Below are 16422 nucleotides of genomic sequence, written 5' to 3'. Positions count from 1 at the left end.
GGAGGCTTGGCGTCAGATGTGTGGTGACGGACACGCGCAGGAGGTCGACGCTGTCTGGCGTCGTGGTGGCGTCGGCGGCAGCGAGACCGGGCAAGGCCGATGCAACAGTATAACTCTGAAGATGGATATGTGGCAGGTGGCTGTGGCGGCCTCATACCCGGCAGTCGTCCTGGTTGAGGAGCACGCCGGACTGGTGGGTGCCCATACCCGGCAGGCGTCCTGGTTGGGATCTCAGGTCTTAGATGTTAGGTTTGGCTGCGAGGTCTGTTTGGTATTAAGCCCAGACCATCAGCGCCCCTTCATCAGTTAGATAGGAGCAGCGACAGAGGTTGCGAAGATGGTGGCTTTGGTCTTACTGTTGTACGACTTTGTAAGATCTTGTGTTAATAATTAATAAATTGGCCGTATGCATCGTCCAGATGCAGAGGCGGGGGTATTCCTCCTTTTCTAAAAAAAAAACTTTCCAAGTCTCATGTACGAGGATACGGACACGTCTGGTGATGAGCCAGATGGCGTATGCCGTGCGTTTTTCTTTTTCTTTCTGAGAAACCCGTGTGTGCTGTCCTACGCAATCAGCCAGCCCGGCTTATTAGCAGTGTTTGCATGTGTCGTACTATGTCTCTATTTGCAATGTATTACGGACCCTCAGCTACGTGTACCTACGTACTTAATATACTTGTTCTTCTTCGTACTAATTTAAGGGATGATTGATTAATTCCCTGATTTCCTCTGTGAACGGATAATAATAGTACAAATGTCTGTGTGTTTCATGGGACGAAAAAATAAAACCTGCCTGACGTACCATTTTGCAATACTTTTTTAATCCAATTTTTTCTAAACATCAGAAATAAGATTACACTGAGTATTTGTTTTATGAAAATTGGTCGCACCCTAACATTGTTCGTCATGACGTAACAATTTCAGCTTCACGCTTTCATTTCATTGGATGAAAGAGTATTTTTTGTTGTTCAGAAATCAAGAATACTTTTTATTTTGAGTTTTTTTAATAAAAATTTGAGAATATTATTTAAAAGGGAATCATTTTTATGGTGATGAACATTATTTTTGAAATATTATATTTCACAATTTCAGGTTCACACTTTCATTTCATTGGATGAACTTTTTTTATCCAAAATTTTCTAAACATCAGAAATAAGATTACACTGAGTATTTGTTTTATGAAAATTGGTCGCACCCTAACATTGTTCGTCATGACGTAACAATTTCAGCTTCACACTTTCATTTCATTGGATGAAAGAGTATTTTTTGTTGTTCAGAAATCAAGAATACTTTTTATTTTGAGTTTTTTTTAAATAAAAATACGAGAATATTATTTAAAAGGAAATCATTTTTATGGTGATGATCATTACTTTTGAAATATTATATTTCACAATTTCAGGTTCACTCTTTCATTTCATTGGATGAAGGATCATTTTTTGTTATTAAGAAATCATCTTTTACATCCCAGAAGCAGTTAAGCAATCAACAATCTAACGCCCATATTTGTGGAAATAAAATAATAAGAGCACTGCAACTGCTAGTAAACATCATAAAATTTCAACTAATACATAGGACCACCATCAAGATCAGAATCCTGTTAAAGAGAACATGTCTAGATTTCATTACAAGGTAGAAACTGAGAGTCATTTACAGCCAAATTTCTGTAATTGACCCAACTGGTTCATTTGCTACGTTTGTAAAACTACTAAAGAGATGCCAGCCAACCGAGAAGCTTCTTTTTTCAGAAATAGCACGCAAGTCCTGTTTGAGGAAATTGGAAGTTAGCACGACCAAGCAATCAATCTTGAAAAAAGAATTTGTTTTTATGAAATCTTACGAATCATACTATTTTACTTACCAGTTTTACATTGGATTTTCCTGATACAACTGATGAATTCAAGTACACCGGCAGACATGTTATCTTCACTTTCATTGCTTTTGAATGTTAGCAGTTGGCCCAAAATAATTTTTGTGCGTTCATATCCATCCTGTACATCCATATTTGTTATACACGAAGAACATTAGAATGAGATGTGTAATTATAATATTAATGATCTATACAGTCGCGATATTTACCTTTAAAATTGGCAAATGTGCTCTTTCATTTTCCCATGTGGACATGAACAGGGGAACAAGATAACCAGATAGTTCCCTTATGTATAAGAATATATATGTTAGTAATTGAAATTCTGCACATATTCAAAACAACAAATACTTAATATGTAGTATTCATCTCTTGAGAAATACCTGTTGTAAACCGGAATATCATCTAGGATTTTTTGATGCCATAGGAGAATATCCTCGTTCCATATAGACCCAGGGCATACTTTTGACATTGCTTTTGGTAAGTGTTCTGCAATCCATATAATTTTGCGCACATATTTCACGAGTGGGTTCCATCGGTATATGGGATTAATAGGAGCAGGGTCCAAAATGTACACGGTCCTGGTATCTTTGTCCAATGTGAATAGAATGAAATCACCGTTGGACTATACTGGAATATGGATCTGAAATAGGTTACATATTAGATCTAATAAAAATAATTGTGGCCTAAAGTATACAAAAGTGCTCTTACCGTTTTGCATGTTGAAACATTATATTTTATACCAGGCCAATTATGAACAGAAATTGCTAGTTGTTCCACATCTAACTTCTTACGGAAGTCTGGGTGCCGTCCAAAATCAGTAGTCATCTAGTATACAAAATAATTGATTAGAAAAGTATTTTAAAATTAGAATATAGAAAAGAAAGTATATAATAAATATAAGAACATACCCAAAATTTCATATCCAGATAATGTTTTGCTATCAAATGTTTTGTTTTTTGTGCCGTTTGGATGTCATCAAACATAAACTTTCGTACAACCAAATTAAAGCAATCTTTGTCCATGGGTAAATCATCCTTTAGCATTCCTTGTAGTTTTTTGAGAGGCAAGCTAATTGGATATGGCTTTGAACTTTGGATCCATACTTTCATGATAATGATAAAATTAGTAAAATAAACCATTAAGAAAATAAGTAAGATAATTTACAATTGCAAAACTATTTTGAAAAGACTTACTCTAAAATCTCGGTGTAATTGATTGATTTAATGAAGCTACAGAGTCCAGCTTTTAATTCATGTATGCTCGTATTAGAAAGAATAGATATTAGTGATCTATATTTATTTTCAACAGATAATGGGATTTTTTGCTTCGTTTTTTTATATCATCTAGGCTTTCTAATATTTTAACATCATCAGGATCTCCATTAGTGTCATCGTTACTTTCTTCAACGATTGTAGACCTTTTTGCAGTGTTTGTTTTCCAACATAATAGTATACTGGCTAACGTAAACCTAAAAGAAATAATCATTTCCTGTGCAACACAAACAATTATTAGTAAGTTATTTAAAAAATAACATATTTTTTGTGAAATTAACATACTTTTTAATTTAAAAAGATATATACCTATGTAATTGGGTAAGATAGTGCACATTCGGTGAAGTATTCCATAAATTTGACCATAAACAAACCACATGAAGAACTGTCTTTTTGAATTGCCTTTTGTAATTGTTCCGTGATCTTCCATTCAGTGAGATCAATGTCTTTCCAATTGTCTTTTACCAAGTTTTGGCTCTTAAGAAGGTCCAAATGAAATTGTACTCTTCGTAGCTAAAAATAAAACAGTGGTTAGAAATGACACACATTAGCGAAGTATATTAAAAATGGTGTTGTAACTAACCGTATGAGCGAGATCATCACGGTCAGAGTTCCAGCACAATGAGTCCAGTACTTGAACCTCATGTTTTTTTTGTATTCACAACAGCTAAATAGCAATGTGTGTTGTTGGCATTTATTGGAAGTTTAATATGTAATAAAGATAATTATAGGAAAATAATTAATGAAAATGTTGAAACCTAGAACATGTAAATTATGAATATGGATATTACCATGTCATGTTGCATATATTCGATGACGGTCTCTATCATGAAGGCACTATCTTTTCGTATTCCAAGTTCGCCATCTCGTTTAAATAGTGAGGGAACAAATGGACTCTCAAAATATACTTTATTATCATTCTGGACATGTATTTGGTCCTTCCTACAACATATATATGCATTGATCACCTATAATTTTGAAAGTTAAAAATACATTATTACTAATAGATATAAGTGATTAGAATCTTTTTCCTGTTTGAGTAAGGGTACTTACATCATCATTTATCCACTCCTTTTCATTTAGCAGGCACATCAATTGATTTTGCAAGACACAACTTCCATCTATCTGAACGAGCAACTGTTTTCTCAAAGATGATTCTATTACTATATGAGCACATAGATCATGGTCGGTCAATGTATAGTCTGCATAAAATAAAATATTTTTAGAATATATAAAATACAAAAGTATACATAATAAATAAATAAATACCTTGTGGGAGATAATCATATGTCTCATCAACTTTGATCCCTTTATTTGGATCTGGTCCCTTGACATCATGTAATATTAAAACAGGAGTTAATGTCGAGCTAGACGGTGATGGAGGTGATTGCAATGGTTCATGATCTATCTGATTATCTGATTCAGGCACAATCGATTCAAAACATTCAGAAACTGGATTAGATGCTGACATAGTTGGTGAGATTGGTGATGGCTCCAGAACACCTGATTCGGAATTTTTTGCTTTTTTTGAAGGTCGGTTATCGAAATCCTCTTGAATGTTCATTTCAGTGATGTCATCTGTTTTCTGCAGTTACAACATAAAAAAACTGCTTTAGAAAACCCACCTAGGGTTTATATAAAGGTAGATGCAGTTGTTGAGTGTTGAACTAAATTGACTTGCTCTATTTAACAACAACAAATGTTCACAGCAGCAACATATATCAAAATATGCAATTTGAGTGGGGAAACTTACAGTGTGCATGTTGCTATCATCAAGTGTTACTGGTGGCATGTCCGAGAGCCGAATCTCCTTGGCCTCCACCTGAGTTCTATCAGACGTCTTTGGGATCTGTAAGTGCACACACATAAGTTAATAAACTTTTAATACATGCACTCTCAAGGATCGAATCATGCATTTGAATGGCAGAGATGTTCTATTCAACAAGGCTTCAGGAGAGTTTGATTTTCAAAAAAAAAACATTGTAAAGATGATATTTTAGGTGCCTACTGTATCTACCGTCTTTAACATAAGGAAGGGGAAGATCACAAAGAATGGTTTGTGGCGAGTTTGGCACTATGATCAGCCTAGGGTGGTCTGCTCATGGTGGTTCTCGATCTCGAGCAGAATCATTTACTCTAGCTTCAGCAGATATTTACTTTACCTTGAGCAATCATTATCCAAAGACGCATCTTATATTTTCAAAGAGGACTGAATAAACAGGACTCAAGGGTGGTTGAATAGTAAGATGACTCAATCACTGAAAAGTAGAATATTGAAGACCGAGATGAAACGTTTTCACTGAAGGCTGAAGAAAGATGACTTAAAAGAAAATGAATGGAGAAGAAAAGAGTCAAGAACGACACCCAGGAATAAAATACCACTGAGTGAGATCAATAGTGTGCAACTATTTCCCAAAACTAAGCTGGCAACTACCACTGAAACAACTGACATGGCTGAAGAAACTGAGGACTGTCGTCGATGCCTCACAAGCACCATAAAACAACTACTGTCAGAAACACAGGTGTCGGTGTCAAAACCGGCGGATCTCGGGTAGGGGGTCCCGAACTGTGCGTCTAAGGTCGATGGTAACAGGAGACAGGGGACACGATGTTTACCCAGGTTCGGGCCCTCTCTATGGAGGCAATACCCTACTTCCTGCTTGATTGATCTTGATGAATATGAGTATTACAAGAGTTGATCCACCACGAGATCGTAATGGCTAAACCCTAGAAGTCTAGCCTGTATGACTATGGTAATGAATATCTCTGTTTCCGGACTAAGTCCTCCGGTTTATATAGACATCGGGAGGATCTAGGGTTACACAAGGTCGGTTACAAAGAAAGGAATCTACATATTCGGCCGCCAAGCTTGCCTTCCATGCCAAGGAGAGTCCCATCCGGACACGGGTGCAGTCTTCGGTCTTCGTATCCTCGCAGCCCATCAGTCCGGCCCATGGCTAATAGGCCGGATCCCCGAGGACCCCTTAGTCCAGGACTCCCTCAGTAGCGCCTGAACCTGGCTTCAATGACGAGGAGTCCGGCGTGCAGATTTGTCTTCGGCATTGCAAGGCGGGTTCCCCTTTCCGAACTCGAGGATTGTCTTCGGACGTATCGACGTGTCCGGACCTGTAACACACACACCGCACACAACCGCAGAGAGAAGATAATTTTACACGAGTCCAATCCGCTGACAATTTTTTTGTAACATGGCATCACATCTGTCCGGTCATAATTTTGAACCATTTTTCGTCTGCCGCTCCATGTTTCGAGACGCGGTCGCCATTGGTACGTCTTGTCAAAGCAGAGATCATGTCCCCTTATTGCGGGATTCTCATCAATACGGGCGTGGGTAACCCAACCGTACCATTCACACAGTCCTTGGGAATAGGCGAGTTTTGAGGCGAGTGGGGAGGCGCTTGATATTCGCGACCCTTTATAAGGGGATAAAAATCCACCCTTATCTACTCACACCTTCCCCTTCCTCTGCCCTTCCATCCTTGAGCTCCAGCGCCCAAGTCCTCATCTTTCTCCATCTCCAAAAAGCATCCGACCATGTCCGGATCCGGAGGTCAAGGCAAATGGATGGTCTCCTCCGTCAAGGAGAAACACATTGCCGAGCTTCGGGCGGCCGAGTATTTGGCGAAGGAAATCGCTCACCGTCTTCCAGCCCAGGGGCAAGTCGTCCCCACACCAAAGCCCAACGAGAGGGTGGTATTCATCCCTCATTTCCTCCGCGGGCTAGGGTTTCCACTCCATCCTTTCGTCCGCGGGCTAATGTATTATTACGGGATAGACTTCCATGATCTATCCCCGAACTCTTTCCTCAACATCTCGGCGTTCATCGTCGTGTGTGAGGCCTTCCTCCGCATCCAACCCCACTTCGGGCTATGGCTCAAAGTCTTCAACGTGAAGCCGAAGGTAGTGGACAGCCAGCGCGCGGAGTGCGGAGGAGCCATGGTGAGTAAGCTGGCCAATGTCTCCTGGCCAAAAGGCACTTTCGTGGAGACTGTCAAGGAATGGCAAAAACAATGGTTCTACATCACAGAACCCCGCGGCACAAACTGGGCCGCGGCTGCCGAATTCAGCTCCGGCGCTCCCATGCGACTCACCTCCTGGGTCGAGAAGAGCCTGAACTGGTGTTCGCCAGACGAGCTGATAGCGCTGCAGACGCGCGATCAAAGCATGGTGGACAAGAATGTCAAACTTGTCGATGTAATCCAAGTGATGCTGGTTCGCCGGATCCTCCCTTGCCAAAGCTGAAAACGCCCCCTTTGGGAGTTTAATCCGAGGAGGCACCAAACCCTGGAGAGGCTCTTCGGAACGACTCACGAAGATGCCTGGAAGTTGCTCTTCAAGGGCGACGAGATATCGCCAGCCACGGATTCGGACCGTGGGCACGACATTAACCATCCTGCCAGCAAGGTAAGTTTCTATCGCGTCCTCTACTTATTTGCTTCAAGGAGGATATCTGAACTTTTACTATCATTGCCTCTTCAGGAATGGATGGAGAGGGCGAAGCGGATCCAGTGTCCGGCTCCGCTACCTGAAGATCCAGTCTAGCAAAGATGCCGGTGCCGGCGCCCTATACAGCGCCGACGAAGAAGGCCAAGGGGAAGGCCAAGGGGGGCCGGAGTGGCCCCCGTCGCAAGAGTGCTTCGGACGCGACGTCCAAAGACAAGACCCCCTCCTCTGCCGCCGAAGATGACGACGATGATGAGGAGGAGGAGAACAACCCTCCCCCTGATGGGGGAAGGAAGAAGAGGGCGGCCTCCACGAGCCTGGATGCGGGGACGTCCAAGAAGGGGAAGGGCTCCTTCACGGATAAATCCGCGTGGGACGTCGATAGTAGTCCGGAGCGACACCCCCGCACCAAGCGTCAAGCTGCTTCAAGTGCTATGACTCCCGCATACCCATATGTCCCCCCTCTCCATTTCAATGTATTGACATGGCTACTTATGCCGTTGCAGTCCGGCCCACGACAGTTCCCAGCGATCCTCATCAAGAGGTTCATTGGACCCACAGGAGATGGCCAGTGAGACACCACCAGCCGCTTACTCTCCCAAGGCCAAAGGGGACGACGAGGTGCTGATCTCCCAACGGACCTTCCCAGGCCGGGGAGAGGCTCATGAAGCGCCCGAACGCGAAGCTCCCATCGCCGAACACCAGGGGGAGCCAATCCTCCGGGAGACTGGGGAGGAGGGCCGTACTCAGTTCGGCCCTCAACCGGACTTGGTTCCGGAGACCGATACGGCTCCAGAATCCGGCACGCAACCTCCTTCGAAAGAAGGTGGTATGCCTATTCCACCGGTGACCCCTGTCCAACCGGGGGCACCAGATGATCTGCTGGAAGTGCTGCGAGGCGCTTCCATTGTGGATGAACATCGTGTTCTTACGGGCACGGTGATTGAAAAGGTTCAGTCTGCCAAGAGCGGACTAACCGAAGCCTGCAGCAGCCTGCTGACAGGTTTTGAGGTAAGCGGCGAAAAGAGAAAATCCCCATATAGACAGTAGCCCCTGAGACACTGTCCGGTGTTCGGAAAGAAAAGCCGGACAGAGGATCATTCCTTTATTGCAGGGAACTAACAAAATTTGTCTGGAATGCATATGCAGGTGTCGCTGCTGGCCACGGCCTCACATGCTGCCGAAGTCTCCGAACTTAAGCGGAGGCTAGAGCAGGCCGAGGAGGAGCTCAGCCAGGTGAAGAGGCAGATCGAGGAGAATCAAGGTATGTAATAACCCAAGAAGTATTTGGAAAGAGTAGGATGTTGTATATTGACCGAAGTGTCTTGATATAAATAGGAGCGACGACCAAGGTCGAGGCCCTGAAAAAGGCCCTGGGCGAAGCCGAGGGGAAGGCCGTCAAGGAGCAGGCTGCCCGTAAGAAGCTCAAGGCCCGGGTCAACGAGGTCCAACAAGAGCTCCATGACGCGGTGAAGAAGTGCGAGACCTTGGAGCGTGACGCGTCGGCTAAAGAGGCCGAACTTTCCAAGGCTCGTCAGAGTGCGGAGACGGCCCGGAATGAGGCCCAGGGCGCCCTCCAAGAGATCCAAGAGGCGAGGAAGATCGCGGCGGGTAAGGCATTCAGTATGCAAAGCAAATATGCGAAGAGGAAGTATCTTTTACTAACCCGGATTCGGAGTTCTCCAGGGGCTTTTGCTGATCTGTCGCGAAGTGTGTCCGACACCGCGGAGTTCTTCCGAGCCGAAGAAGGGAGCTCCACGGAGAAGCTGTTCTGGTCACAATATCTTGCGCCAGAGCATCCCGTGCCCTTCATCGATCAGCTGAAACAGCTGGTGGAGCTGCATAGGGTGGCCGAACTAGCCATGAAGGATTTGATAATCCGGCTATGGCCAGCCGAAGCTATGCCCGGCAGCTACTTCGGACTCGTGAGGCGGCTAGTGAACGTCTGTCCTCGGCTGGACATCGTCAAGCGACCGGTCTGTATTGAAGGTGCGCGTATGGCCTTCGCCCGTTGCAAGATGTGGTGGGCGAAGATGAACGCCGTCGAGCCGGCCAAGGGGCCGCCAGAGGGCAAGGAGCACCGCACACCCGAGCGCTATTTTGCGGATGTCCTGGAGGGGTCTCGCATTGTGGCAATGCAGTGTGGGCAGGACATTATTTTCGAATGAATACATTCATGTTGTCTTTGCCTTGTATGATGAAACAAAGTTAGTTTGTAATATAATGATTGTTATGTTTTTAATTTTACCTCTTGTGCGGCCGTGTTGTATGAAATCTGAGGGTTGGCCAGTCGTCGACTTCTGCCCCCACGTAGGTAGTACGGGGGTGTTCGGGATGGAATCTAAACAATCTTGATCCAATTATATGGTCCTTGAAGGAGTTGTTTAGCGCAACGAACCAGGCAACCAGACTCTTCGGCTTTAACGCCCTCACTTAGCCATAGGAGTTCGACAATAAAAACATGGACGTAGCCCCTAGTTTCCGAACTAGAGTGCTATAAGCGTTTGATCGGGAAATACCGATCCTTCGTGTAACACGGAAGAAATCTCCAATGATTTTCAACCTCCGAACAGCTGACCGGCTCTCGCCACATCATGACAGTCAGTTTTCGGCTTTCTCTACTGAGGTGCTCCTTTGGATAAACCAGGGCACAATCGCAGTAGTTCTCCCTTTACTTCCTTAGCCGATATAGCGGAACGTAAGGTAGCAAGCACAGGAGCCGGGCAAGCCAACTATTGACCCAAGACATGATTCGGAGCCAATGCATATACTGCTAAATTCGGGGTGCCGAACTATACTGTAAAAAGTGTTCGGACTTTGTTGCCATAGTGTCACGCGCTATGAAGCCCTGGCAAACTGAAACGTACAACAGTGTACGGGTGCTATCTGATAAGCTTATTTAATAGTAAAAAAGGAAAACAGAAAAGGAGCAAAAAGCAATGAGCAGGGGCCCTAAAATTTGGGCCACAAACTGTTTCCATTATGATTTGATTAATACGTCAAAGCGCATTGGTACACGTAGTGTGATAGGCAACGGGCTATTTGACATGCCACGACCAAGGGAGAGCTGCGCGTGGGACCCTGGAGACAGGTAGAGTGGTTGTTTAAGAAACCACTTAGAAATTTCCCTCTACGTCTGAGCTGACTGCCGGCTTGGTGTATTTGTCCTTTGAAAGGATCCGCGATCAAGTCGTCAGGGACGGCCTCTGGAAAAGAAACCTGAAAAGCAGAAAAGAAATAGTGTAAGTATGTCCAGGAGCGGTCGAGCCATATTGCGGATCACCAGCTAGTTGTGCCTCCGTCGATGCCCATGGGATTTCTAGTGCGTAATTATGCACGCGTGGTACGAATGCCACTACCTGATCGGGGCTGGGACGGAGGCCAAATTGCTAATCGAGCTCTTGATGAGCCGAGCTGTCCTGTTGCAGCGTAGTCCGGACCCTCTTTACGATGTCCAGGGGCTCGGCAGCCGGTCACGGTTCTGCTTGAGAAGGCCACTCTGTACTTCTGCTGGTAGGGCGGCGGTGTGCTCCTCTGTACGGAGGGAGCGTTCCGTGTTTCCGTTGACCGTTACGACGCCGCGTGGACCGGGCATCTTGAGCTTAAGATAAGCATAGTGTGGCACCGCGTTGAACCGAGCAAATGCAGTCCGTCCGAGCAGTGCGTGATAACTACTGCGGAATGGGACGATGTCAAAGATTAACTCTTCGCTTTGAAAGTTGTCAGGGGATCCGAAGACAACCTCAAGTGTGATTGAGCCCGTACAGCGGGCCTCTACACCTGGTATGACTCCTTTGAAGGTAGTCTTCGTGGGCTTGATCCTTGATGGATTAATGCCCATTTTGCGCACTGTGTCTTGATAGAGCAGATTGAGGCTACTACCACCGTCCATGAGGACTCGTGTGAGGTGGGATCCATCAATGATTGGGTCCAGAACTAGTGCAGCTGATCTGCCATGTCGGATACTGGTCGGATGATCCCGATGATCAAAAATGATCGGGCACGATGACCATGGGTTGAATTTTGGGGCGACTGGCTTTATCGCGTAAACGTCCCTTAGTGCGTGCTTGCGCTCCCTTTTGGGGATGTGTGTAGCATATATCATGTTCACCGTTTTGACTTGAGGGGGAAACTTCTTTTGTCCCCCTGTGTTCGGTTGCCGAGGCTCCTCGTCGTCGTCCTCGCTTTGTGATCCCTTTTCCCTGTTTTCGGCGTTTAATTTGCCGGCCTGTTTAAAAACCCAACAGTCTCTGTTGATATGGTTGGCTGGTTTTTTGGGGTGCCATGCATCTGGCACGGGCGATCGAGTATGCGATCCAGGCTGGCTGGTCCCTGATTGTTTCTCTTGTATGGTTTCTTCCGCTTGTTGGACTTGGAGCCACTAAATCCGGCGTTGACTATAGTGTCGTCGGTATTATCACCATTGCTTCGGCGTTTGTGTCTGTTACGTCGAAGCTTGCCGTTGTTGTTCTTAACCTCGTAGGGGCCTGCCTCGCTAGCTGTGTTTTTGCTGCGAGCCAACCGACTATCCTCACCCGCGCAAAAGCGGGTCATGAGTGCCGTGAGGGCTGCCATAGATTTTGGCTTTTCTTGGCCGAGGTGGCGGGCGAGCCATTCATCGCGGATGCTATGTTTAAAGGCCGCTAAGGCTTCGGCATCCGGACAGTCGACGATCTGGTTCTTTTTAGTTAGGAACCTAGTCCAGAACTTTCTGGCTGACTCCCCGGGCTGTTGAACTATGTGACTTAAGTCATCGGCGTCTGGCGGCCGAACATATGTACCTTAGAAGTTGTCGAGAAAAGCTTCTTCCAGGTCCTCCCAGCTGCCAATAGAATTCTCGGGCAGACTGTTTAGCCAGTGCCGGGCTGGCCCTTTAAGTTTTAGTGGGATGTATTTTATGGCATGAAGATCATCCCCGCGGGCCATGTGGATGTGGAGAATAAAATCCTCAATCCATACCGCGGGGTCGGTTGTTCCATCGTATGATTCGATGTTTACGGGTTTAAACCCTTATGGGAATTCGTGGTCCATTACTTCGTCAGTGAAGCAAAGAGGGTGTGCGGCGCCTCTATATCGGGCCGCATCACGACGTAGCTCTGATGGAGTCCGTCTACGGTTTTCGGCTCGGGCGTGACTAAGTTTGTCACGCCCGAATGGATAGCTGTCCCCGCGCGTAAAGGCACGTCCTCGCGATCCGTAGATCGATCTTGTATGATTCGCTCTACTGTCCAGGTCTTGGCGTAGGTCATATGTATCGCCCCGAGCTGTCTTATCCCTGCCTTTACGGCGGGGCGGGACAGTCTGGTTTTCGGCTCGGGTTGCAGTTTTATCCCGCCCGCGCGATGGCCGATCAGCCGTGTTGCGTGATGCTGGTGCGGGATCTGGCGCCTCATCGTCGAACTGAGATAGTAATCTGCGCTTCGGGTAACTTTTGGCTAGGCGTTCAAGGCCGTATTCCTCGGCTGCCAGGACATTGGTCCATCTGTCATTGAGCAGGTCTTGTTCAGCTTGAAGCTGTTGCTGCTTCTTTTTCAGGCTCCTCGCAGTGGCTATTAGCTGAAGCTTAAAGCGCTCCTGCTCTAGGGGCTCCTCAGGCACGATGAAGTCTTCGTTGCCGAGGCTCACCTCCTCCTCGGAGGGCGGACGGCAACTACCGTCTTCCGAGTCTTCTTCTATGGCCTGTTCGTCAGGGCTGGCATGCCCTGATTCCCGATTGTCTCGTTTGGCAGTTTGTACATCGGGTTCTTCTGTGTCTTCGGCACCATCCGGAGTGTTGCCGTCTCCTGTGCTGGTGTGGCTATCCCTGCTGCGGCGGGATTTAGAGCGGCGCCGCTGACGCCGGCGCTTTGGTTGTGTTTAGAAGGGTCTTCCTTCGCTGGATCTTCCTTGTCATCGCCGCTATTATTTTTTGACGTATCTACCATGTAGACGTCATATGAGGAAGTGGCCGTCCATCGTCCGGTGAACGGAGGGTTTTGGGCCTCCTCGTCTCTGGCATCGTCGTCCATACCGTCGATGTCTTCGGAGTCATAGTCAAGCATGTCGGTTAAGTCTTCGACAGTGGCTATGAAGTGGGTGGTGGGTGGGAGGCGAAATTCTCCCCCATCGTCAGCCTCCAGCTCGAACCGGACATAATTCGGCTGTGAGTCCCCCGCCAAGGACAGATTTCTTAACGAATTTAGCACATTGCCCAAGGGCGAATGCTAGAAGATGTTCGCGGCGCTAAACTCAAAGATCGATAAGCGATCCAGTTCGGCGTCCGCGGACGCGCATGGCTCGGAATTGATGACCAGAGACGAGTCCGGAGTTCCGGTGACAAAGACGTCGTGTGACTGTATGTCTATGTTCGACTCCAACGCCGTGGAATCTGCGGTCTCCGTGGTGGGGTTGAGCCTCCCGTCCTTGGACGGTACAATATGCTCCGGCTGTACGGCCAGAGCAGTTACGGGAGTAATCTCCTGGATGCGGCCCGATGACAGATTTAGGTCATGTTCATCGGGGTGACTAGGAGCGGTCGCCGCGGTCTCGAATCTGGCGAAGATCAAATCTCCACGGATGTCTGCGACGTAATTTAAGCTCCCAAATCTGACCTGATGGCTAGGGGCGTAGCTGTCGATCTGCTCCAGGTGGCCAAGCGAGTTGGCCCGCAGTGCGAAGCCGCCGAACACGAAGATCTGTCCGGGGAGGAAGGTTTCCCCTCGGACAGCATTGTTGTTGACGATTGAAGGGGCCATCAAACCTTTCGTCGACGGCACAGTGGAACTCTCAATGAAAGCACCAATGTCGGTGTCAAAACCGGCGGATCTCGGGTAGGGGGTCCCGAACTGTGCGTCTAAGGTCAATGGTAACAGGAGACAGGGGACACGATGTTTACCCAGATTCGGGCCCTCTCTATCGAGGTAATACCCTACTTTCTGCTTGATTGATCTTGATGAATATGAGTATTACAAGAGTTGATCCACCACAAGATCGTAATGGCTAAACCCTAGAAGTCTAGCCTGTATGACTATGGTAATGAATATCTCTATTTCCGGACTAAGTCCTCCAGTTTATATAGACACCGGGAGGATGTAGGGTTACACAAGGTCGGTTACAAAGAAAGGAATCTACATATTCGGCCGCCAAACTTGCCTTCCACGTCAAGGAGAGTCCCATCCGGACACGGGTGTAGTCTTCGGTCTTCGTATCCTCGCAGCCCATCAGTCCGGCCCATGGCTAACAGGCCGGACGCCCGAGGACCCCTTAATTCATGACTCCCTCAACAGGCACCACAAGTTCAGCAAACTTTCCAGCCTCGACATGATTTCTATTGTATTGTCTCAGCCCATGATCTCTAGTGTACACCACAAGTTCAGCAATTTCTGAACACACAAAAGCTTGAGGGAAGGGGCAACAACAGGGTTATTTTTGAGGGAGGTAGAGGCATCACATACCTCTGTTGTAGCCACCGTTGGACTCACAGTGCTTCTCTGGACCAAGAATTCCGGCGAACATGGTGCTGGTTCGTCCGGCGTACTCAAAGGAGAACTCGGTGCCTGTTCCTCCGGCGCACTCAAAGGCGACATGATGCTGAGCATGGTGTTACGACTGGCAAATCTTTACCTATCATTATCAAGCAAAAAATCATCCAAAGCACAATCAAATTGTTGTCATAAAATAGTGCAGGATAGTAAGTTCACAAATGCATCAGCTCAGGCCCAAATAAGCATTGCAGTTTTGCTCAAATTAGGGATCAGAGGTAGTAACACAGCAACACGAACCAACAAAATTATAGATTACTACACTGTAATAGAGCGACAACCAAAAACAGGCATCATCAAATAGCATACAAATTTCTCCAATAGTTCAATCAATGAAACCCCTAATAATCAGGCTAAGAAACTTGCTAAGACTTCTAGCAAGGGCACATAAACACACCAATATTCACAGCATGATCAAAAACAGATTGAGCAGCTATTAGGAAACAGGAGAAGCAAGGGAAGAATTATCTGTATCATACCCCAAGCGACGGTGCACTGCTCGCTGGTGGCGCTGGCCTGGTTCACGATTCCGGCAGAGAACAATTCAACGGTGCACTGCTCGCTGGTGGTGTTGGCCTGGTTCAGGATTCTGGCAGAGAACAATTCAATTTATAGCATCGAACTCCAATCCGGGTCGGGACGGTTTCTTTGTTTGAGAAGGACACGGGAGCAGGAGTTTGACAAGGACACGATTGCAGGATTTCCGTCAGAGATTCAAATCAAACACGCGATCCAAAAACCGTCAGAGATTCGGAAGCTCAGCCTGCTCGCGGCCACAGGTGCAGGCTCGCGCTCACCGCGGCATGACGAGGGGGGAGGCCAGCTGCAGGGCGTGAGCAAAGGCAAGCGCGGCAGGCAGAGGCGGTCTCCCGGCGCGGTTGGGACGCGACAGGACGCGGGCGGAGGCGAGCTGAAGGGGGCGGCGGGCAGAGGCGAGCTGAAGGGCGCGGACGGAGGCGAGCACGCGGGCGCGCGCAGACAGCAGCGCTCCGGCGCGGGCGCGGACGGAGGCGAGCACGCGGGCGTGCGCGGAGAGCAGCGACGGCGGGAGCTGTCGTCCTCTGCTCCGGCGTCCTCCATCCTCCCCCGCGACGCCACTGCCCCGCCTCGCCGCGCGCCGTCTGCGCAGCACCTGCCCCGCCTCGCCGCACAACCGCCACTGCCCCACCTCGCCGCGCTGTCTCCGCAGCACCTGCCCCTCCTCGCCGCGGCGTCCCCGCAGCCCTCAACCCGTCGCCGTCATCCAGAGAAACCCGTCGTCGTCATCCAGAGAAACCCGTCGCCATCGTCGCCATCGCCATCG

General features: G+C 47.4%; 1 protein-coding gene across 7 annotated transcripts; it reads right to left on the bottom strand.

Moving 5' to 3' along the window:
• Positions 1-1541: 1541 nt before the first annotated feature.
• LOC109774730 (uncharacterized) lies at positions 1542-15890 on the bottom strand. Of its 7 annotated transcripts, none has more exons than XM_073505037.1 (13): positions 15599-15890; positions 15033-15201; positions 4892-4987; positions 4408-4723; positions 4192-4340; positions 3930-4106; positions 3722-3805; positions 3448-3651; positions 2576-2692; positions 2248-2507; positions 2077-2152; positions 1859-1988; positions 1542-1761 (listed from the first exon to the last, which is right to left on the bottom strand). In XM_073505037.1, exons 2-7 carry the CDS (start codon positions 15174-15176, stop codon positions 3797-3799), a joined length of 891 nt encoding a protein of 296 aa, XP_073361138.1. In that variant the 5' UTR covers positions 15177-15201; positions 15599-15890; the 3' UTR covers positions 1542-1761; positions 1859-1988; positions 2077-2152; positions 2248-2507; positions 2576-2692; positions 3448-3651; positions 3722-3796. The 7 variants fall into 7 exon arrangements, with proteins under 7 accessions (XP_073361138.1, XP_073361139.1, XP_040250501.1 ...); XM_073505038.1 differs by having other exon boundaries at positions 3722-4106; positions 4408-4554; positions 4642-4723; XM_040394567.2 differs by lacking the exon at positions 3722-3805 and having other exon boundaries at positions 4408-4554; positions 4642-4723.
• Between the last annotated feature and the right edge of the window lie 532 nt (positions 15891-16422).

Source organism: Aegilops tauschii, chromosome 7 (assembly GCF_002575655.3).
Source record: "Aegilops tauschii subsp. strangulata cultivar AL8/78 chromosome 7, Aet v6.0, whole genome shotgun sequence".
NCBI classification, from domain to species: domain Eukaryota; kingdom Viridiplantae; phylum Streptophyta; class Magnoliopsida; order Poales; family Poaceae; genus Aegilops; species Aegilops tauschii.
This window is presented reverse-complemented; position numbering and strand designations above follow the sequence as displayed.

What these genes read in the sequence shown, in the direction of transcription:
- LOC109774730 (XM_073505036.1), bottom strand. Translation starts at nt 15,176, where the DNA reads ATGCTCAGCATCATGTCGCCTTTGAGTGCGCCGGAGGAACAGGCACCG. An exon ending in ATGATAGCAACATGCACACT is followed by an intron (nt 4,724 to 4,891) that starts GTAAGTTTCCCC and finishes TTGTAACTGCAG; the next exon opens with AAAACAGATGACATCACTGA. An exon ending in AATATATGCAACATGACATG is followed by an intron (nt 3,652 to 3,929) that starts GTAATATCCATA and finishes TTTTATTTTTAG; the next exon opens with CTACGAAGAGTACAATTTCA.